Raw genomic sequence first — 23,249 nt, 5'->3', positions numbered from 1 at the left:
AAACCGTGATATGAAAGGAAACGGCGATTGCATTTTATTTCACTTCGACCACCACCGATATTCTACACGACGTGTTTCGAGCTCATGTCAAGCTCTCGTCAGGAACATCTTGGTGGATGGTCGAGGTGTAACAAAATGCATTTGGCCTTTCTGGTAATAATAAAATAACCAGACTTCAGTACACTTGGTACGACATCTATATGAATTAAACGAAAAGATTTCTCTGGTATACAGAAGAAATCTTTTCCGTAGTGGACGCGAAAATGTAAATTTCAAAGTCTTCATAAAAGACGATGAACGACAAAAGACACCTCTTTGTGTCACAGATTTGTCTACAAAGCCACGTTATTCGCTACACATTCGTCAATAACGGAGAAACCGTGATATGAGAGGAAACGGCGATTGCATTTTATTTCACTTCGACTATTATGCGTATGTATATATAAATAGTGTAGAAGGCAACAACGCGTATATAATATTGGTATAACACCTATTTTTGGATGGGGATAAAGAATTGATTTCGCGACCGTCATCATTTAGTCGAAATACATTTTGTATGTATATATATTATCTTCTTCTTCAGCCTGTTTGCATCCACTCCTAGACAAAGGCCTCCCCATGAGTTCTCCATTCTTCTCTGTTTTGTGCTATTTGGTGCGTTTCTCCCTATTTTTGCTTTGATGTCGTCTAGCCATCGTTTTTGTGGTCTTCCTCTACTACGACTGTGCTCGCGTGGTCTCCAATGTACAATGTTTCTCGTCCACGTTTCGATGTTTTGTCGTGCCACGTGTCCTACCCAGATCCGTTTCATTTGAATTTCAATTCTTCCAATTACATATTCCACTTTCGCCCTGCTTAGCACGTCCTCATTTTGTACATGTTCCCTCAGAGATACCCCTAACATAGCTAGTTTGATCGCCCTCTGTGTCGTTCTCAATCTATTGGCTGATACCTCTGTATGTGTCATTGTCTCCATTCTGTAGGTCATAATTGGTAGAATACAACTGTTGAATACCCTTTTCTTTAGATTTATTGGTATCTTTTTGTTCTTCAACACATAACTGAGTCTTGCTACTGCTGCCCAAGTCATTCGTATCCTTCTAGTTATTTCTGCCGTTTGATTCTGTTTGCCTAGTTTTCTCGTGTGACCTAGGTATATATACTTTTCGACACTTTCGATATCACTTCCATCTAAGTCGATTGTGATATATTGATTTGTCATCACTTTTGTTTTGTTTGTTTTTGTCCTCTGTCTATTTGAATCCTTGCGTTATTCATTCCTTCTAATATGGCCCAGAGTTCTATGGAATCGAATGCCTTATTGTAATCCACAAATGCCAAATGAATAGGTTCATTGTATTCGCTGAACTTTTCGATAAGTGTCGTTATTGTCTGTAGGTGTTCTATGTCAACAGGCTGGTAACTATCGAATTTATTTGATAGCCTGTTAGTAATTATTTTGGTAAACATTCTGTACGGATGTGGCAACAGGCTTATTGGTTTGGAATTTTCGCGTTTGTAGTACCTACATATTAGGTGTATGTATATACAGGGTGTCCCGAAAAGATCGGTCATAAATTATACCACAGATTCTGGGGTCAAAAATAGGTTGATTGAACCGCACTTACCTATATACAATAGTGCACACAAAAAAAGTTACAGCACTTTGAAGTTACAAACTGATAATCGATTTATTTTTATGTATCGAAAACTCTTAGAGATTTTTTATTGAAAATGGACACGAGGCATTCTTATAGTAGCATCATCTTAAAAAAAAATTAAAGCGAAATTTGTGCACCCCATAAAAATTTATGGGGGTTTTGTTCCTTTAAACCCCACCAAACTTTCGTGTACGTTCCAATTAAATTATTATTGTTGCACTGTTAGGTAACCAGGATATTTTAAAAACTTTTTTGCCTCCTAGTACTTTTTCGATAAGCCAGTGTTTATTGAGATATTTTGAATATTTGTCGAATGCACCACATATTTGTATATGGTTAAGTACGATTATAGAGAGCTGTTAATAATCTGAAAATTTCTTTATACTTTACATTATTAGGTATATTTTAAAAAAGAAGCCACATATCGATAAAAAGCGTGACCCGTCAAAATAGCCCGGTCAAAACAGCCCCGTCAAAAAAGCCCCGTCAAAATAGCCTCAACACAAAATAGCCTCGACAAAATAGCCCGCACACAAAATAGCCCCGACAAAATAGCCCGCACACAAAATAGCCCCGGTCAAAACAGCCCCGGCTAAAATAGCCCCGGCTAAAACAGCCTCTTATAAACAATTACATAATTATTTATACAAGGTGTCCAAAAACTTTTTTTTTAATTTAAATTATTTGACAAAAAGGAAGAATGTATTTAATTTATTTAATTTAAAATGCATTTTACTGTTCCCCGAAAACAGAAAAAAATGTTTATATCATAAATTAACATTGATTTTTGCTTAACTTTATTGTTCAAACTTCCAAGAGGCAGGAAAGACAGGACTCGAGTTCTCTGAAAAGACAATTTTTGTTTAATATGGTTAAGATAAACATCTGAATAGAGGATAATTACCATTTCCGAAAAAATGTATTTTTAAGGAATTATTTCATGATGAATTCTGAAGGGAGCTTTTTTTTTCGGGGCTATTTTGTCGGGGCTATTTTGTCGGGGCTATTTTGTCGGCGGGCTATTATTCCGCGGCGATTTTGTCTGCAGGCTATTTTGTCGGAGCTATTTTGTGTGCGGGATATTATGTCGGGGCTATTTTGTCGGAGCTTTTTTGACGGGGCTATTTTGACGGGGTACCGATAAAAAGTGACTTATCAAAAAAAGACTAAGAGGCAAAAAGTTTTAAAAACACTGTGTTTACCTAATGGTACTACAATAATAGTTTAATTGGAACGTACACAAACATTTGGGGGGTTTACAGGAACAAAACCCCCATACAATTTTTATGTAAATATATTAATAAAGAAGCCGCATCCCGATAAAAACTGGCTTATCTAAAAAATACCAAGAGGCAAAAAAGTTTTAGAAACGTTGTGTTTAACTAATGGTACCACAATAATGAATTAATTGGAACGTACACAAAAGTTTGGGGGGGTTTAAGGGATCAAAACCCCCATAAAATTTTTATGGGGTGGACAAATTTCACTATAATTTTGTTTTTAGATGTTCCTGCCATAAGAATGCTCCATGTCCATTTTCAATAAAAAATCTCTAATAGTTTTCGATATATTGAAAAAAATCGATTTTCATTTTGTAACTTCAAAGGGCTGTAACTTTTTTTATGAGCGCATTTGTACTAAGGTAAGTTAGATTCAATCGAACTATTTTTGACCCCAGAATGTGTGGTATAATTTATGACCAATCTTTTCGGGACACCCTATATAAATAATATACGACGCACGCAACGCGTGTATAATATAGGTATAGAACTTCCTTTTTGGATTGAGATAAGGCATTGAATTCACAACCGTCATCGCTACGGCGAGATATTAGTAATTTATATACTATAGGTTAAATTGCGTATGTATAAGTTCGAACGAAGTTATAATGGCTGGAGGAGGGATAGAGTGTGTACCCGAAGGAGCTTGCGAAGCAAGCGCAAAAGGGGCCACACGGTCCCTAATCTAATCATTTTAAGTGATTAGTATTTAAAGTATTTTTGAAGTGAAAATTTCTGTAGCGATTTTGTGCACTTTCTGGATGGGAAAAAGCATTGAATTCGTAACCGTCATCGCTTCGCCGAAATAAATCTGTACGTTTATGTATTATGTGTATGTATATATAAATAGTATAGGCTGCACTCAATGGATATAATGTAGGCATATCAATTCTCTTTGGATGGGGAAAAAGCATTGAACTCGCGATCGTTATCGACACGGCAGATATTAGTAATTTATATACTATAGGTTGAATTGCGTATAAGTTCGACCGAAGTTATAATGGTTAGAGGAGGGATAGAGTGTGTACCCGAAGGGGCTTGCTTCATAAGAAGTTTTCACTTCTGTCGGCACTCCCACGAGTGCCCTAATTTTTTTATATGTGTTAAATTATCATGTCTTTTCTGGTAATCTTCTATTTCTGAAAACTGTAACTATAAATGAAACTATACAAAATAAAAACTACGTAAACAGTCTTTCTTAATACCCACTTACCAAGAACGAACAGAAGAATATAAATGACACAAAATAGGCATAAGCTATATTGTGACCACACTGGTGTCCGTCTTTTCCCGAATTTTCGTCACACATCTTGCCTTTCACACACGATAACATTATGCTAGGCCAATTTTCACCTGTGGCACATCTGAAACATATCGAAATCATACAATTAGAAATGACCATTCAATTGTTGGTTAAATTATATATGTAGATCTAAACGTTAGAGGAACAGAAAAACTTTGTTCAAAATAAGATTTTGACTTTTGACTGTCATTAAGTATAGCAGTAGGTATATACAAATGCAACAAAAAATTCATGTTACCTGAATAATAGCATTAGTCCTTGAATAAAATTACGAAAATTATTATGTCTATCTATAGCTGTCTCCGGAGAAACTTCAATGTTACCAAAAACCTGTAAACAAATGAAATATTATTTAATATTATACAATATAATAAGATCCTCGAGCGTTATGGGACCAATTGGGTTGTGAAGATTAGGTCCTAAAACCAAAAAAGTTAAGTTAAATGTTCGATTTTAGTAGGGACTTTCCATTTTTTAATTTAATAATTTTCCATTTCCAACAATGATTTTTTCCGATTATAGCGCCTTCTATCCATAATTCAAAAAAATGTCTCGAATAAAAGTTGCTTATTTTTACGTAATGAATCCAAATCTGCCATAAAAAAATGGGGGCTCCTATTTAGGATTTTATTGTAACCTCCCACCCCACATTCGTGGGCGGTCGTGTTTCATGTCATTCGATAGATTTTTTAAAATTATTGAACAGGTATTTTTCAGTTTTTTGATCTGATGTTCATTTCGCGAAATATCGCCGGGTTCCTATAAAAATTAGCCATTGACCACACCGTGGTCAGTATCTCGAGATATAAGCGTTTTTTTGGGGGTGTGCCGCTCATCTATTATTTTATCGTTCGCTAATTTGATCAGGAATTCTATAAAACTGAAAAAATATACAAAAAGGGGTAGTTTTGGCGTTAATGTACTCAGTAACATTATAAGTATTACACCCAGGTGGAATCATTTCTTGAACTTAATTTTTTGGCAGCACAATGACTATATTTAAAGCATGCTATGATAACAATATTAACGTTTTATCTTTTATAGTTTTTGTAAAAATAAAGTTTTATCTTTAAATTTGTTTGTGAAAAGACTCATTTATGAAGACCGGTTGGTACAGAAATTTTAGTTATTATTCTTCAGTCTAATTGTATTCAGTGCAAGAATATGCCTCTAGTTCGAAGACACCAAAATGTCCATCATTTTAGCGATTTTGACAGGGGCAGAATTATTGCCTTGTCAACGAAATTGGCCGTTGTGTTAATATACGGCAAATACAGTTATGCGAGTGTGTCGTGTGTGGACAAACGAAGGTAGAGGAATACGAAGAAGACCAACTGGTCAACCGAGGTGTACCACAGGGCGTCAAAATGGGCGCTTTAGACTCCTGGCTATGCGAGACCGTTTTGCTATTACGCGTCAAATCGTTGACCAATGGTTTGGAGTAGAAGGTAGACTTGTTACGTACCCTATACCGTAGCATTCGAGCCTTTGGACTGTTTTCATTCCTCCCACGACGAGTGCTTCCTTTGACTGCGCTGCGGACCACTGTCATCAACGTTGGAATTGTTGCAGAGAACGGCAGCATTGGGTGGCAAAATGGCATATTGCAGCATTTAGCGATGAATCGCGATTTTGTTTAGGTATGCATGATGATCGTAAGATGATAAGACGTCGCCGTGGGGAGCGACGAGATATCGGGTTTGCTGTTGAGCGGCATCTACACAGGACAGTAGGAGTAATGGTTTGGGCGGTTATTGCCTATGGTAGCGGATCACCACTTTTGTTTCTTCGAGGCAGTTTGACAGATGACATCTTACAAACCACTTTACTGCCTTATCTACACGGCCGTCAAAACGCCCTTTTTCAGGAAGACAACGCGCGTCCCCATATAGCTCGTCGAACTATGGACTTTTTCCAATATCTTAGTGTTAATTTTTTGCCGTGGCTACCCCGTTCACTGGGTTTAAATCGTGTCGAACATGTGTGGGATATAAAGGGGAGGAGACTGTCCACTTTGCACCATCCTCCACAGACTCTGCCACAGTTAATCCATGAAATTCAAGTTGCTTGGAAAGAGATGCCTCAAGCAGACATCGATCATCTCATTTTGTCAATGCCTAGAAGTATACAGGAGTGTTTTCAGCTAGGGGGTCGCCAAACACATTAATATTTTTTTTTGATTACATGTCAATAAAAAGTCTTGCCAATGTTATCGTTTCATTCTTGATGTAAATGTACCATGTTGCCAAAAAATTAGGTTCCAGAAATAATTCCTTCTGTGTGTAACACTTCTGATGTCACTGAGTATATTATCATACGTTACTTACTTGCATTCCAATAATGGCGTAAATGAAAAAAAGCATGGCGATAAGTCCACAGACGTAAGGAAGTGCTTTGAAACTTTGAACGAAAGTCCAAAGCAGTATTCTTATCGTGTATCCCTGACGTAGTAGCTTGATCAACCGGGCAGCTCGGAACAACCTCAAGAATCCGACATTTATGAAATTTTCCTGAAAACGTACAGACTTATTTAGTACAGATACGAAATAGTAGAAGATCCACGGAGATGGGACTATAAGTAATTTTTTTTTAATTGACTTAGGCAATGTTGAAACACATCTTGATTTATAACTTGTATCTGTTCAGTTTTTATGTTGCTCATACTCATAATCATCATTTTTTCAACCTTAACTATGCAACATGAATGTCTGAATGAATGTTTGTAATCATGGTTGCGTATATTCATTATTTTTCCATTAATAACTAAGGTCCAATACTTCTTCAGATATCTTAAACTACTAAAGCTTCAGATATCTGAGACTGCTGATATCTATAGAGGGCCAGAGACAATACAGCTTTTATCCTGGAGGTAGAAATGATATTATCTCCCAAAAAAATAAACTACTTAGAAGCAGTCCTTCATACTAAGCGAACTTTTAAGTAGTATGTTAAATACATCGTTCATAGGGTAGAGGAGAGGATTACTGACTTGGTCAGGATTATGCCCAACGAAGGAGGACCAGGAACTGCCAAAAGGAGAATCTTAATGGAAGTGATCCACACTACGGTGCTCTACGTGACACCGGTAAGTCAATAACTGCTTAATATTAAGAAATATAGGAGGATGCTAAAGAAAGCCCAAAGAAAAGCATTACTAATGCAAACAGAACAACATCAACGGTGGACATACAAGTGATCGCTGGTGTGTTACCCATCCACCTGATTGTGAAAGGAAAGGGCAGAAACCTAGGGGAAGGATGAGCATGAGAAAATGTTACCTAGGAATAGAAACTTAATGGATTTGCACGAAGAATGAACAAATAACCATTTAGCGGCCTGGATGATATGGATGAGCAAATATTGCAGAATCAATGAAGAGCGATGACAGAGACACTACTTACTTTTTACCCAGTCTCTAACTAGCTACGGATTCCTCAAGGCCTCTCTGGAAAGGATAGGCAAGGTTGCAGATGGAAACTGCAGTGGGTGGAGTGGCTTACACGGCCGAGCACTTTTTATTCTAGTACAGAATGGTAAGGTAGGGAGGCAGGGTAAGTGCACGAATTGCACAGGGAATTCGGTAGGGTATTGCACTACAAATACCATAACACCATAGACAATGACGTGTGTTTGTCGAATGGAGTCTGGAGGAGTTGGAAACATACTGATTTTTATCGTAACATCATCTTCAGCGATGAGGCCTACGTTCGTATAAATTCATCTGTCAACAAACAGAATTGTCTATGTTTGACATTACAAATCCAGATGGAATCCACGAGAAAATCACTGATTGGCGGGGATTTGGGACTGGAGTATAATCGGTGCATAATTATCTGAGTATGAAGTTAGGCCGGTCATTACCTTCATTGGCAAGTACTATAGCTCGATGATTATTAACTTCTTCTGGCCTGAATTGGATGATACGGACAACTACGACATGTGTATTTGACGGGACGGCACTATGTGTTACACACCTTCTTCTTGTGGAGTTTTTCCCCGCAGTGGGGAGTCGCAGGTTAATAAGCCACAAATCACTGCGGCCCTCAAAACCGACATAACTCATGCGATCTGTTGAATTCAGACTGGATTGTTCATAGTCATGAAAAATTGGACATTTCGGATGCGCGCCATTTTGCTCAACAGCGGCGGACATTTTAACGACGTTATATTCCATACATGATGCCAACGAGAGCTTTTCAACTGAATAAAATCTTTCAATATTTAACACAAAATGTTTTATTTAAACTTAAAGATAGGGAGCGTTTTATTAACGATCTATAGTATGGTAGACAATAATTTGTCCCACAATAACGTATGGAAGCGAGACATGGACTCTGAACCAGCGGGAAACGACAAAATTACTGGTACTTGAAAGAAAGATACTGCGGACTAGCTATGGGCCTTGCAGAGAAGAGACAACAATAGAATGGAGAAGAAGACACAATGATCAATTCCAGACAGTATATAGAGATGAAAACATAGTACGCTACATTAAAGAAAACCGAATGAAATGGGCGGGCCACGTGCTAAGATCGAGTGACGAAAGACTTCTGAACGCCACATTCTGGGAAAGGCTCGATGGTAAAAGGTCAGTTGGTCGCCCAAGAAAGAGATGGAAGGACGCAGTAGCCAGTTATTTACGCAAAATGGGAGTACAGCAAGGGAAATAGCTGCTCAGGACGACAACAATGGATGGAAATAATAAACGCGGCCAAGACTCATATAGAGTTGTAGAGCCAAATGATGATGATGATAGTACGGTTTGCTTTTTTTAACCAAGTTGTGTTTCAACATTATTTTTTATTTTATTCTATATTCTTGAAAGCATATAGATTGTTTTATTTGCAACTAATATATGTATATTTTGTACTATGATTTTATGATTCTATCTAATTGTTTTCTAATTAGTTTAGCGGCTATCTAATTAATATCAACAAATTCTACCTTAAAATATAAGAATTATAAGGATTGGTACTTAAATACTTGAACCACGTAACTTAGCTAAACAGGACACAACATTAAATATGTATAAACAAATCATAACATTGAAAATAAAAAAACAGTAATCTAAATACAAATATGTGGCTCCACCACCACCAAAACAACCTTAAAAAAAGTTTTTAAATTATTTGTATTTCTATCTATACACAACATGTTAAATATTCGCAGATCTCTGATTCCTGATTTCAACAAAAAAATTAGTAGGAACAGTGCTGAAAACAAAAGTCCAGAAATGTGTAGGACAAGCTAAACAAATACTGAGCGGGACTAAACAAAAGAAAAAGAAACTGCAGCACTCTCTCTTAGATTCTTTCATACTTAGCTATGCATTTTTGCCCAGTCTCCCTCGGCGTCCTTTTTCTTTCTTTCGATTAGTTTTGGCATTATTTGTTTTCCTCTTCTTCTTCTTCTTCTTCTTCTCCTTCTCCTTCTTCTTCTTCTTCTTCTTTATTCAGTCGAGACTCGTTAAACTCTGGAACTTGGTCGCAAGACCCTGTTCCAGTGTTCACATACATCAAAGTTTGTCCGACTAGACACCCTTAAGCTATTAAAAAATTTCCAGCTTGCTTTTAATCAACATTTTTTTCATACGCGGGATCGAGACCTGTTTTTTCACAAGATAATTTAACCATAATCTTTTAAAAATATAAAAAATATACAAGGTGTTTCATTAAAAATAAAGACTATGCTAGATTTGCGTGAATCACTCTGTATATTTAAATTAATGTTTAATAAACAACCATTTGAATTCAAAAGTAGTCCTCTAAAATAAGGACAAAAATTAATATATTCCATAAGAGGTTGCCACACTGTAGTTATGGAATAATAGTACCACAAAACTTTAAATAAATTTTAAACATAAAATAAAAAATTATGTTTTGTTAAGGTTGTCTTGGTTAAAATAATTTATGACAAAAACAACCAAAACAGTATTTATAACAATTTATGCTAAACCAAGAGTACATAAATCCTATACTAAAATCACAATAAAGATGCACTAGAAATAAGCAAACCAAGACACGTTAAAAATGTTGCAGGGAGCACTCCTAAGTCATGATTTACACTGTATATATTTACACATTGTAAATCATGACTCGGGAGTGCTCCTCGTATCATTCAACGTTTCTTGGTTTGTTTATTTCTAGTGTATCTTGGTTGTGATTTTAGTATAGTGTTAAATACCAAACGGTTTTAACATAAATTTGATTTCTTTAACAAAATTCACAACGTATCCCAATTCTACTATTTATTTACTATATTCAAGTACCAATACAAAAAATTTATATATATACAATGAAAGTGTGTGTGTTCTTGGTGTTGTGTACGTGTCACATAGTGAGGGTACTTACCAAAAACCCACCCATTAGTCATCCGACATGCAAAATACGTGTGACGTAACCAGATTTTTCAAGAAATTAGATATATTGAATAAAAACTAACTAGTTCACTTCTATTAATATAATAAAATAAAATTTATTAATAAGTGGAAGGCTTATTTCTGATGGCCGATGGCTTATGTGCCGATATCTCAGAAGGGTAAGTGGTACATATGGAACAGTCTAGAGAAAAAATATAGGTAAAAAATTATGGCAGGTACCTGAGAGTTTTAACTCATATTTCATAAGAAATACGTATTGAGGTAATGTTATATTGGCCTATTTTTTTATAAACAAAAACCAAAGTGCGAAAATGTTGTTTTATACCTTTCTAATTATATTAGGAGCAATTATGAGCCTAATTTTGGTCACTACTAGGTTGTGATCTGATCCTATTTCGGCACTCGGATATGTTTTCGCTGACATAATTGCCTTTCTATATCTTTGTGTGACTAATACATAGTCTATTTGGTTTCTTACAATTATCTATTTTTGATCTTATGGCGACTTCCAGTGTATAGTCTTCTCTTTGTAAGTTTAAACAATGTATAACTTACCAAAAACTTACCATTAATGAAGAAGTAGTGGAATAATTATAATTAAAAAGGCAAGGGCAGCATTCCCCTGAATGTTTAAGCTATTTTACTATTATACGTAGTTTGAGTTTCAAACTGAAAATACAACTCCCACAATATTACATATCTTTTTATGACATAAAGCAGAGTCTTGGACCTGACACCTAACTGCATCAACAGTAACGAGACAGGTAGATTTTCAGATTTGGACGTTTTTAAAACCTCCCAATAGCTCTACAAAATACCTTCTTCTTACGGTTTCGATCCGTTATCCCTGTTATTCTCTTTCCAAGCCTTAGCCTGAAGAATGAATTGCAACAAGCCAAATCTCTGTTCATTTCTCAAAACATGGCCAAGATATTCTAATTTGCACTCTTTGATTGTCTTAATAATTTCGCATTTCTTGCTCTTTCTACGTAGGACCTCAATATTATCCACAGTTGAAATTCTTAAGGTGCGTCTGTAACATTACATGGCGAAGGGAGCTTCCTTAAAGAAGCTTCAGAAAGTGTCCAAGCCTCTACTCCATATTATAACGTAGAAAATATATAGCATCTGATGATAGAGATATTGATACCAACAGGTAACTAGTGACTTTTGCGAATATACTTTATCTTTACTAACCCTGTGTATAAAAAAGATAATACGTATCAACATTAAAATATTCATTAACTTGTAAATATAAATTTATATTTAAATTATAAAATAAAATTAAAAAGATATAAGTAGGAATAATAGGTTTTTCGTTAATTTCATATTAAAAACTTATTCATTAAAAAACCAAACTAAATATACAATTTGATCTGGCTACATCATTTTGTAACTACACAATCTTTATTATACTTTACTTTTTAATGCATTCTCAGTTTTTGGAAAACTTATTTATATGTATTTATTATCGATTTTGACTTTTACCATTAATCTAAAAGGCAAAGCTGTTCAAACGCCTGTGAAGCTGTACTGCTACATGCAGCAATAACATTCTCTAATGATATTTTGAAATATATTAGGCACAGCCTATTTTAAATATTGGACAAACAGGTAGGATACTGAGAAAACGTAGACTAGTAAACGCTGCTCTTCTTCTTTAACCTTCGGATGGCCAAGGGGGTAAATTTAAACCCGAGCGTATGTTTTTCTTTAATAAATTCAAAAATATTTTCAATTTTTAACTTATTATTTTTTATTTGACTTTAATATCATTCTAGATATCCTTATATTTTGAAATAAAAAAAATTCCCCATATTTTACGAATAAAAAATATATTCTGAAGTTAATGTTTAGTAAAATACCGTCTATTATTATACATTATTATTATTTCCTGGCGTATATTATTATAGTTTCTTAGTATTTTGCGTACATATAAGATATGGCCTGCAAATATCTTACTGGGGCTGAGTTACAGGAAATTGTTACTGCTAGCGATTTTTATGATGATATACAGGGTGTCTGCGTAACTTGGAACCATATGGGAAACTTTTTTAATATCCATTTTACGAAAAAAGGTCATGCTTTATAAAGTGCTCTGCATAGTCTAAAACCTAAGATGCAATCATCAGATATCAAATGTTGTCAACAGTATACGAGGTATGTCAAAAAATATGAATTTCGCTCAAGAGCAAACTACCTTTATATTTCAAAATATTAAAAAATTTTATTATGAAAAGTTATTTGCAATTAAAAACCATATTCAAATATGCAATAACTACTTGAAAAAAAAATTCTGAAATTTTCCTAAATTACCGAATCATTTTTATTTATTATACATGTAATAACTCTTTTATTAATAATTTTAGGAAAAAAAGTTATTCTTCATAAAAATCTGTGCATGGTCTAAACCTCAAGATGCAAACATTAGTTATCCAAGTTTGTTAATTTTATACGAGGTGTGTCAAATAATATAAATTTAGAAATTCTTTCTAAGAATTCTTTCGAAGAAAGAATTTCTAAATTCAAATTATTTGACACACCTCGTATAAAATTAACAAACTTGGATAACTGATGGTTGCATCTTGAGGTTTAGACCATGCACAGATTTTTATGAAGAATAACTTTTTTCCTAAAGTTATTAATAAATAAAACATGTCTAATAAATAAAAATGATGTTCGAAATCGGTAATTTGGGAAAATTTCAGAAATTTTTTTTTCGAGTAGAAGGCTGTTATTGCATATTTGAATATGGTTTTTAACAACAAAGAACTTTTCATAATAAAATTTTTTGATATTTTGGAATATAAAGGTAGTTTGCTCTTGAGCGAAATTCATATTTTTTGACATACCCCGTATACTGTTGACAAAATTTGATATCTGATGATTGCATCTTAGGTTTTAGACTATGCAGAGCACTTTATAAAGAATAACTTTTTTTCGTAAAATTGATATTAAAAAAGTTTCCCATATGGTTCTAAGTTACGCAGAAGATGTAACCCTGTAGAAGATGAAATAATATCAGAAAACGAGGATGTATTGTTAGATGAAGATTTAAATGCTGAAAACATTCATTCCAAGTCATTTTTGACCTGGGGTTATTTTTTACCCCCGTTGGTCATCCGTGTAACAAAAAAAGGTTGGTCATCGGAAGGTTAAATACCGTCTCCCAATCGGATGTTGGATATCATCATTACTCTTATTACTCTATCTACCGCTATTCTGAAGAGTTATAACTGCATTTAAACCAGTCCCTTAAATTCTTCAACCAATTATACTCTCCTTCTTCCTATACTCCTTCCGCCATTTAACTTTCCCTGTAGTATCAGTCTTAGCATTTCATATCGCTGTCCCCTCATTACGTGTCCCAGTTATTGTATCTTCCTTATTTTTATTGTGTTTATTATTTCATATTCTTTACCCATTTCTCGCAATACTTCCGTGTTTTCTTCTGTGTCCATGCTATTCTAAGCATCCTTCTGTAACACCACATTTCAAATGACTGTAGATTATTTATGTGTTCTCGCTTGAATGTCCAGCTTTCAAGCCCATATTGCAGTATCGAGAACACGTAGCATCTAAAAGCTCTTACTCTCAGTTCTAATCTAAGGTCTTTAACCGCACTTTAACCGTTGCCCACCATTTCAAATGGAGCTGGAGAAAGAGTACCGGTAACGATATAAAATGACGTGCGCCTAAGATAGAACCAAGTTTACCAGAGTACTGATCTGATAAAATCTTCACCGGGCCCTTGGGTATTGACGGAGACCAAGTCATGATTGGTTATTTTCCGTTTTTTGCCGGATAGAGTTTGGATACTGACCAGTACATAGTTGTTTTGTTGAAATTTTCCTAGCGTCGACCGTAGTTTTTCGTAGGTATCAACAGCGGATCGTAGCATTGTCGATTCATTCACTAGGATTGGTATTTTATTTTTATTGTACATATAGGCTAATGATTATGTTCAAAATAAGAGAGCTAAAAGGAACTACAACGTTAACGGGATTTTATTTTCTCATATAGCCAATGGACATCTAAATTTGAAGAAAACGTTTAAATGGGTGCGTTTTTGAGAAATGGGTGAATTAGTCACTAGGCATAGGGTGAATTCGGGTGCGTGCTATGCACTTTTGGTACAAAGACGTCTACAGGAAAATTGTTCCAGGTTAAATTTACTATCGAAATATTACATTTTAAAGTTAAAAGTCTTTTTATTTACAAAAACATATTCAAAAGAAAAGCAAGAAAAACAACACGAAAAAAAGCAATTTTGTTTATTGTCCCATAACTTTTTCCCACGGGGATATAGGTATAGACATTGCTTCAGCAAAAATTACTTCCATTCTTTCTCTTTAAAATGACGTTTAGAATAAGTCTCTAGCATTTATATTTTCCGAAATAGGATTTTTCAAAATTCGCCGCTCATAGCATTTTTTGGCCATTTTCCCCATTATTTCGCAAACTTTTTTCTCTAACGTTTTTTACGCCCTTCTAGGTACATGCAATGGTACATTTATTAGAAAGAGGAGCCAATTACCTTTAAAATGCTTCGGGCATATTTTTTTTTCAATTGGAAGAATTTAATTGCATATTGTAATATAATTTTTAATTCCAAATAATTTTTTTTAATAACACTTTTCGATATTGTGAGGTACTTTACTCTTGAGCAAATTCATATTTTTTAACATACCTCGTACACTATTAATAAAATTTTATATTTGATGATTGCATGTTAGGTTTCACACTAGGCAGAGCATTTTATAAAGAATAACTTTTTTCATAAAATTAATACTAAAAAAGTTTTCCATATGGTTCCAACTATTGCATGTGTATAATATTATGTCACAATTTGAAAAAGCATATCTTTGTTAAAAATAGTTCTAGAATTTTTTACAGTACACCATTTTAAAGTAAAGAAAATGAGCTTTCCTTTTTTATTACACAATGTATATACCCAAAAATACAATAAAAAAAGTTATAATGAGAAATTTAAAAATAGTCGTAAAATATATCAAAAATCATTAACAGTATAAAATTTTAAAAAACCATATCTTGCTTAAATATAGCCATACGGCCTTCTACGATAGAACATTTTAAAGGCAATTGACTTGTCCTTCTACTAAATGTACCATTGCGTATATGTACCTAGACATGCGTAGAAAAAAGTTACAGAACAATGTTTGCGAAGTAGCAAGGAAAATATTCCAAAATCGCTGTGGGTGGCGAAATTTGAAAAATCATATTTTGGAAATTGTAAATCACAGGGACTGCTACCAAACGCAGTTTTAAAGATGGAACTTCTTTTTCTGTGAAGCAATGCCTATACCTATATCTTCGTGGAAAACAGTTATGGGGCAAAAAACAAAATTGCTATCTTTCATGTGTTTTTCTTGTTTTTCTTTTGGATATATTTTTGTAAAAAAACGTGTTTTTGACTTTAGAATGTGATATTTCGATAGCAAACTTAACCTGGAACAATTTTCCTATAGACGTGTTTGCACTAAATGTGCATAGAACTCACCCTGATTCGCCCTGTGCCTAGTTCACCCCTTTCTCAAAAATGCACCAATTTAAATAGTAGCACTCCGTGGTTTTTTTCAAATATAGAGGTCCATTGACTATATGAAACAATAAAACCCTGTTAACGTTGTAGTTCCTTTCTAAAATCCATAATCCATAGCCTAATATTACAATGAAATTAATTTTATTTTGTTACTTATTTATTTCGAAGATAATAATAATAGGTCTGGATCCCGCGTATGAAAAAAAAAGTTGATTAATAGCAAGCTGAAAATTTGTTAGTAGCTTAAGGGTGTCTAGTCGGATAAACTCTGATATATGGGAACACCGGAACAGGGTCAGTTTTAATTGTGGAACAGGTTAAAAATTTGGAACGGTCAGATCACGAAAACGGCACATTTATTTTGTCCGACAGAACAGACTTAAACTCTCCGAACAGAGAATAAACTCTCATGCAAAAATCAGACTGCTATTTATCATCTGTCATAATTCCTGTCATTTGACATATTCTACATGTTTCACTCATTAAAACGCCCATTTGGTGATAAGTAGCAGTCTGATTTTTTGCATGAGAGTTTAAGCTCTGTTCGGAGAGTTTAAGTCTGTTCTGTCGGACAAAATAAATGTGCCGTTTTCGTGGTCTGACCGTTCCAAATTTTTAACCTGTTCCACAATTAAAACTGACCCTGTTCCAGTGTTCCTATATATCAAAGTTTGTCCGACGAGACACCCTTAAGCTATCAACAAATTTCCAGCTTGCTACTAATCAACTTTTTTTTCATACGCCGGATCCAGACCTATAATAGTCTCCCGAATTGTACCGCCAACGCGGCTTTGGGATTATAGCAGGGTAGTCTGCTGTCTCTAGGGCCTGCGGTATACAAGAAAGGTAACAGGGCCAGTGCTACGCTTGAACCGCCTATTATTACACCTGGTTTTTACCAAGGTACTCATTTTTATTCAGGCTGAATCGACCATTTTAAAAATGTGTAGATGTTCTCTTCGGCGCTTGGTTTCGAACCCCCCTATACCTGCGTGGAAGTCAGACATCGTATCGCCTGAGCTATCCGGGCCCCCGAAGATATTTTTATTTAAATTGACTTTACCAAGTCTGATGTCTAAGAGAGTTACCCGTAGTTACCCGATATTTCTCATGTCAACTACCGTAGGTATTCTCCAGTTTTCCCGGAGTGTGTAGATCTTAATTTAGGTACTGTTTATCTTGACGAATACTCTATGTAGCTTTTAGCGATCAACCAAAGTAGATTTTTAATAGTATCCATATATAAATTCATGTTTTTAATTTTACTTCCTCTAATCTGCGGGTAAAATAAATTACATATCACAAAGTACCTTGGAAGATAAAACATAAAATATATAGCATAAAAAACCGAATATTTATTTAAATATCAAATATTATTCCCAAAATATCATTATTCTAAGAAGCGAGAATGTTTATAAGCGCCATTTTAAATAGAAATCAATCAGTAACAGCTATCAAAGGAAGCATCGGCATGCTTTTATCAGTCAAATTTTAAATTAAAACAGCACTTGATTTTTTACTTAATACCTATATATTCAGATAGATTTTAATAATTTTCCTTATTTCCTTATTTATCGGTAAATTAACTTAGTTTTTATTATTAATATTATTTATATTTTTATTTACGCTTATGCTTTACTTATCTAGTATAGAGGATAAGGCAAAATTTTGGACTCGAAGAACTCTGATGAAAAACCAACAGTTTTTTCAAATAGTGTTAGTACAAAATTTTGCGACACTCTATACAGGGTGTCCCGGAAAATAGTGCGTTCCTTTAAGGTATGGATAGAATACACAATTTAGAACAAAAAAGTCCTATACCATTTTTTTCTAAAGTTAACCGATTACAAAAAAAAGATTACATTGGTTTCCATATACCTGAATTTTAATCTTCAGAAAATTAAATAATCTGACAACATGTTACGCACTGGTGAATAAGAACTCGTTTGTGTCTTACAGTATTTAAAATAATCCAACCTAATACTTACTATTTTTGTTTACTATATTTTTTTTAAAATGTAGTTGAAATATGGCAAAATTTTAAACGAATTATACTTACATATTTTAAGAGGAAAACACATGTTTTAAATGAACCACCACTTTTGCGAACACATGAATTCATAGAGTAACATGCACTCATACGACGAGAAATTCCAGCAAAACATTTTGAAAAAATTTTAGTAGGTATTATGCCTCTCCATTTATTGATCTGCCATAAATAAACAACATAATATCATAATATTACTCATGAACACACGATTCAAAAACATTTTCGGCGTGGACACTAAACAGCATTCTTCCAAATTATCTGTTTACTAAACATGGGACTATTTACGTTTAGATTTTTGTACTTCACAGAGTTGCCAGATTTGAATTTGCGTTCCAAAATGTTTTATAGTTTTTTGGTCAAACGGTTGAATTTAGAAAAAAAATGTTATAAGAGTTTTTTGTTCTACATGGTGCCTTCTACCTATACCTTTAAGGAACGCACTATTTTCCGGGACACCCTGTATAAAATAAAAGTAATAATTTTTAACTAAACGTAAGCAGAAAGCACTTCTAAACAAATTAAATCTTTTTCAGCGTCAAAAATCATTTTCTATAGTTTCCATTAAGTTTTCCAAAACCAGAAAATACATACCTGCATCCACTTCCCTATGGTCGCAGGTAAATCAAGTTCCGTTCTCTACAAAAATCAGTGCAAAAGTTAGAAGTCAGAGAATGAGGTGCTGCTGGATCTAAATTAATCCTAATCATGCTATGACTAACCTTTATAATACACTATTGAGCCTAATCCTTCTGAAATGAGTTACCTTCTAGCTCTAGATACTTAGGTCTGACTAAGAAACAGAATTGCTCTAGTGATCGAGAGGTCTATGAAGAATATTTATTAAAAAAACATATTTTTGAAAGAAATTTTTGCCTTCGTATAATTTTTAACCAAGAAAATAAATATATTTTTCATCTAGCAGCATTATTTTTGTTTCAGAATTTCATAGATTTTTTGTTTATAAGTTATCTAAGTTGGCTTCTTTAATAAGAAAACATAGTATCAATAATTGCAGTAGTAATAATAATAGTAAGTGTTATTAGTAAGGGTCCCGGTGAATTCTTAACTATTTTAATCCCCCATCCTAATTACAGGCCAACTGGTAACTCTGGCCCGCAGGTAATTTTTCGATAACTCACTAACTACCGGTGAATTTGTAACTTTCATTTTTTAAGTAATGTTGATAATCTAATACCGTTATTCCTGGTATGTACCTGTATAAATTGCCCTCTTTGAAGTGGTGTAAAAGGTATTGATCATTTATGCATTGTCTCTTGGAAGAGTTTTTAGAGAAAATCCAAATAAATTTTCTGAAAATGGCTGAAATTCTTGTAACAGATTTCGTAATGAGTGAACGTGGGTATAAGTTATTGGTGGTAAATAATTTTCAATTACACTTAAAGAAAGTGCTAAAAAGTGGAAAATATTTATGGAACTATTCTGCATCTGGTGGCAAGGCAACCTGTTATACCGACGGTAAGTTTTTTTTTAATATTTTAAGTAGTAACAAACACTTTTGTTGGTTATCAAAAATTTGATGTCAAAAATACTAATTTTTGCTATTTATTGTCTACTAGTAAGAAGAAAAGCATTTAAAAAAAAATTTAAGATAACCGCATTTAGTTGCATGTAAAACAATTTAAACAAGGTTTTATAAATCTTGCTATACTTAATTGTTGCTTATAAAACTATAAATTAAGTTAGTTAAACGTTAATAACCTATGTAAAAATAAAACTTCTATCTTGAATCTCGGTAATATAATTACAGAAAACTACATAAAAAAATAATATTGACTACATCTCAGCTTTAAAACTGCAGCTACCTACAAATACGAAGGTGAACTTTTTGAATCGTTTTATCAGGAAATTGAAACAGCAAATGAGCAAGAACTGACCTATTAAAATCTACCAATAGAACAGCGAAAGCGGAAAAAACGGACAAACAAGATGTGCAGATTTTGGAAACGGAATAAGAAACTAAAGAGGTTAAATGCTAACCAGATTTCTATTGTAACACAAACTTTTTGGTGTATTTAAGATTATTGTAAAATACAATTGTGTAAAATACAATTAAAAAATTGCATTTTAAGAAAAAGCAGACTAGGAAGTGAACATAAGTTAATTGAAACGGAAGAACTAAAAGTGAATATTATATATTTTATAATAACAGACAAAAAATAATTAAATAACTTAATAGTAGGGGAGGAAAGTATGCTAAATATGCGTCATTCGAGCGTTATGAGGACCTATTGTGTTGTGAAGAGTAGGTCCTAAAACCAAAACAAGTTAAGTACAGTTTTCCATTTAAGTGGGGAGTTTCCATTTTTTAATTTTTCATTTCCAACAATCGTTTTTTCCGTTTATAACACCATCTATTCATAATTCGAAAAAATATCTCGAATAAAAGTTTCTTATTAAGGAATCCAAATCTACAATAAACAATGGGGGCTCCTATTTAAGTTTTTAAAGTAACCCCCTCCCTACCTCCGTGGGGGGTCGTGTTTAGTGTCATTCGATAGATTTTTCAAAAATATTAAATACATTAATTTTGCAGTTCTTCGAACTGATGTTCATTTCGCAAAATATCGCAGGGTTCCTATTTAAAATTTTAAATTTACCTCCCACCCCTCTCTGTTGGGATCGTGTTTGGTATCATTCAATAGATTTTTGAAAAATATTGAATAGTTATTTTTTAGTTTTTCGATCTGACGTTCATTTCTCGAAATATTCGCTTTTTTCTTGTGAAACTTTGTGACTCACCCATTTTCTTACTGTCTGCCAATCCTTAACGTGGTCCAAAGCAGACGTAATAAAAAACTATGTAAAAGTAGAGCATTCACATGTTCCTGTAGGCAATCAATTGCCATCGACTATAAGTCACATTATTTTATTGTATTTATTATGTAGTTCAAACATTTAACCCAACCAGTGTTTGGCACTGTGGCTATTTTGCAAGGAGACGGAGTTCACTGATGATGGACTGATAAGTCCGAAAACGTTTTGAACAATGAATGTAATTCTTTTGTATTTTTTTGAATTTTAATTCTTGATTAAATTTTATACCAACTACACCAGGGAGCTTTTCACTTCTCGTTAAGTTATTTAACTAGATGGTATACAGACAACTTTCGGGAACTGTCCCGTTTAATTAAAAAAAAAAAAATTAGTTCAAAATGTAACTCTACCAGTAAGAGACCAGTAGGAGCTACAAACAATAAACGTACAAAAGGAAAGAGCAAAGACGATAAACAGTTGCAAACGCATGGTTTGTAATACATCTACTAGCTAGAAACATCCTTAAAAAATATAGTCGAAACCCTACGGAGTAATGATTCCAATCTATTAGGAATCAGATCACAATAAATTAATAACTGACTCGGTTAAAAATACACAACTATAATTTTGCAGGAGTAATGACACCAAAAGCTAAAATATTGCCGATAAGATACAAAATCTCCAAGCGAGAAAGAAAAGATAAACAAAGAAGAATATACAACACTAAATAAAAAAGGTTTAGCAGAAATTAGAAACAGAATAAAAGTTTAAGGATAATGCGAAGAGAGCTGGCATAAAGTAAAAAAGAAAAATATAAGCTGAGAGACAATACCGAAAAAGCATCAACAGATATACCATCCAAAGATCAAACGACCACCAATTTCTCCACCAAAAAATGTAGTGGAATGTAGTCGTACAATCTGGAACATTCTCTAGAAGAAGATAAATCATTTTGTAAAAATCCACAAGGAATAGCTATTTGTATAACAAGGGAGGAAAGTGCTACTTTTCCTCCCGAGAATGAAGTTTACTGCCCGACGCGTAGCGGAGGGCAGTAATCATTCAAGGGAGGAAAAGGTACTTTACTCCCATGTTATACATATGGTTTTTCCACCTTCCTCAAATAACAAGTCATTTTTTTCATTTTTACTTAATTTATTTATGTAACTAACCAACAAAATTTATTAGAACTAAAACAAACAAGTAGGTACAATATAACTGTCAACTGTCAAATATAAGTCAATTATTAATGTAAACATTGTTAAATCAGAATAACAATTTACTGTTTTTTACCATTCTGCAAAATACAGAGTGTTTTTAAATAAACGTTAAAATGTATAGATACTTACGTAATAAAAAATAGATATCGTACAGGGCGTCAATAAGTTATATTTCATGAATGAAACACCATGACCTCACTTTTACTTTTCCTCCCTAGGGAGGAAAAATATTTTCCTCCCTAGGGAGGAAAAGTACAACTTTGCTCCCTACAATTAGGTCCGGAAAAGTATACTTTCGGTAGAGGTAGGTGGAAAAAGGTTTTCCTGTAGTTGGCTGTATACCATATAATACAAAAAACAATAAAATCCTTTATAAAAGGTATCTATATATTAAAACTATACATCACAGAACTAGTTTTCGATTGGTTGACCAATCATCATCAGTGCTTACGTGATCTAAAATGTAACCACCAAAATATAATATTACAATATTACAAAAATATGTGGGTAAAAATCCTTTAAAAGTAATCCGTCAAAGAAACGAAGATACGAACTTAAGCATGGATGTTTAATCAACTATTTTCAATGGGAAATAAACCACAATTTTACAAAAAAAAAAATGATTTTATTAACGTTTAAAAAACAAAATGAAAAATTTTGTATTTTGACAAAGACGCCCGACTTGGGCGTCGAAACGTTAATAAAATCATTTTTTGGTAAAATTGTGGCTTATTTCCTATTCAAAATAGTTGATTATAAAACTGCCACAAGGAAATAGCTTCAGAACAACATGGATGTTTAAAATATTCCATTTAATACGCTTGAGGTACCATCTGAGCTATGATTAGACTTATTCACATGATGACACTATGGTAGCAGATGAGCACTAGCAAGTCACTTGCTATCATACTATGTATCATCATGTGAACAAGTCGAATCAGAGCTCAGATGGTACCTAGAGGGTATTAAATGTAGTGCAGTCACTGAAGGTGGATATGAGCTATTACCTCCGATTTCG

General features: G+C 33.7%; 1 protein-coding gene across 27 annotated transcripts in view; it reads right to left on the bottom strand.

Annotated features, from left to right (window-relative positions):
* Positions 1-23,249, bottom strand: part of LOC114344868 (voltage-dependent calcium channel type A subunit alpha-1) — a 460,590-nt gene that overhangs the window by 124,998 nt on the left and 312,343 nt on the right. For 17 of the 27 annotated variants that reach the window (XM_050650056.1, XM_050650071.1, XM_050650052.1 and 14 more), the window contains 4 exons: positions 18,828-18,872; positions 6,572-6,754; positions 4,483-4,574; positions 4,155-4,305 (listed from right to left, as the gene is read on the bottom strand). In XM_050650056.1, coding sequence (XP_050506013.1) covers positions 4,155-4,305; positions 4,483-4,574; positions 6,572-6,754; positions 18,828-18,872 — 471 coding nt within the window. The remainder of the gene's footprint in view (positions 1-4,154; positions 4,306-4,482; positions 4,575-6,571; positions 6,755-18,827; positions 18,873-23,249) is intronic. The other 10 variants (XM_050650095.1, XM_050650159.1, XM_050650101.1 and 7 more) reach the window with 1 other exon arrangement.

Source organism: Diabrotica virgifera, chromosome 1, assembly GCF_917563875.1.
Source record: "Diabrotica virgifera virgifera chromosome 1, PGI_DIABVI_V3a".
Classification (NCBI taxonomy): Eukaryota; Metazoa; Arthropoda; class Insecta; order Coleoptera; family Chrysomelidae; genus Diabrotica; species Diabrotica virgifera.
This window is presented reverse-complemented; position numbering and strand designations above follow the sequence as displayed.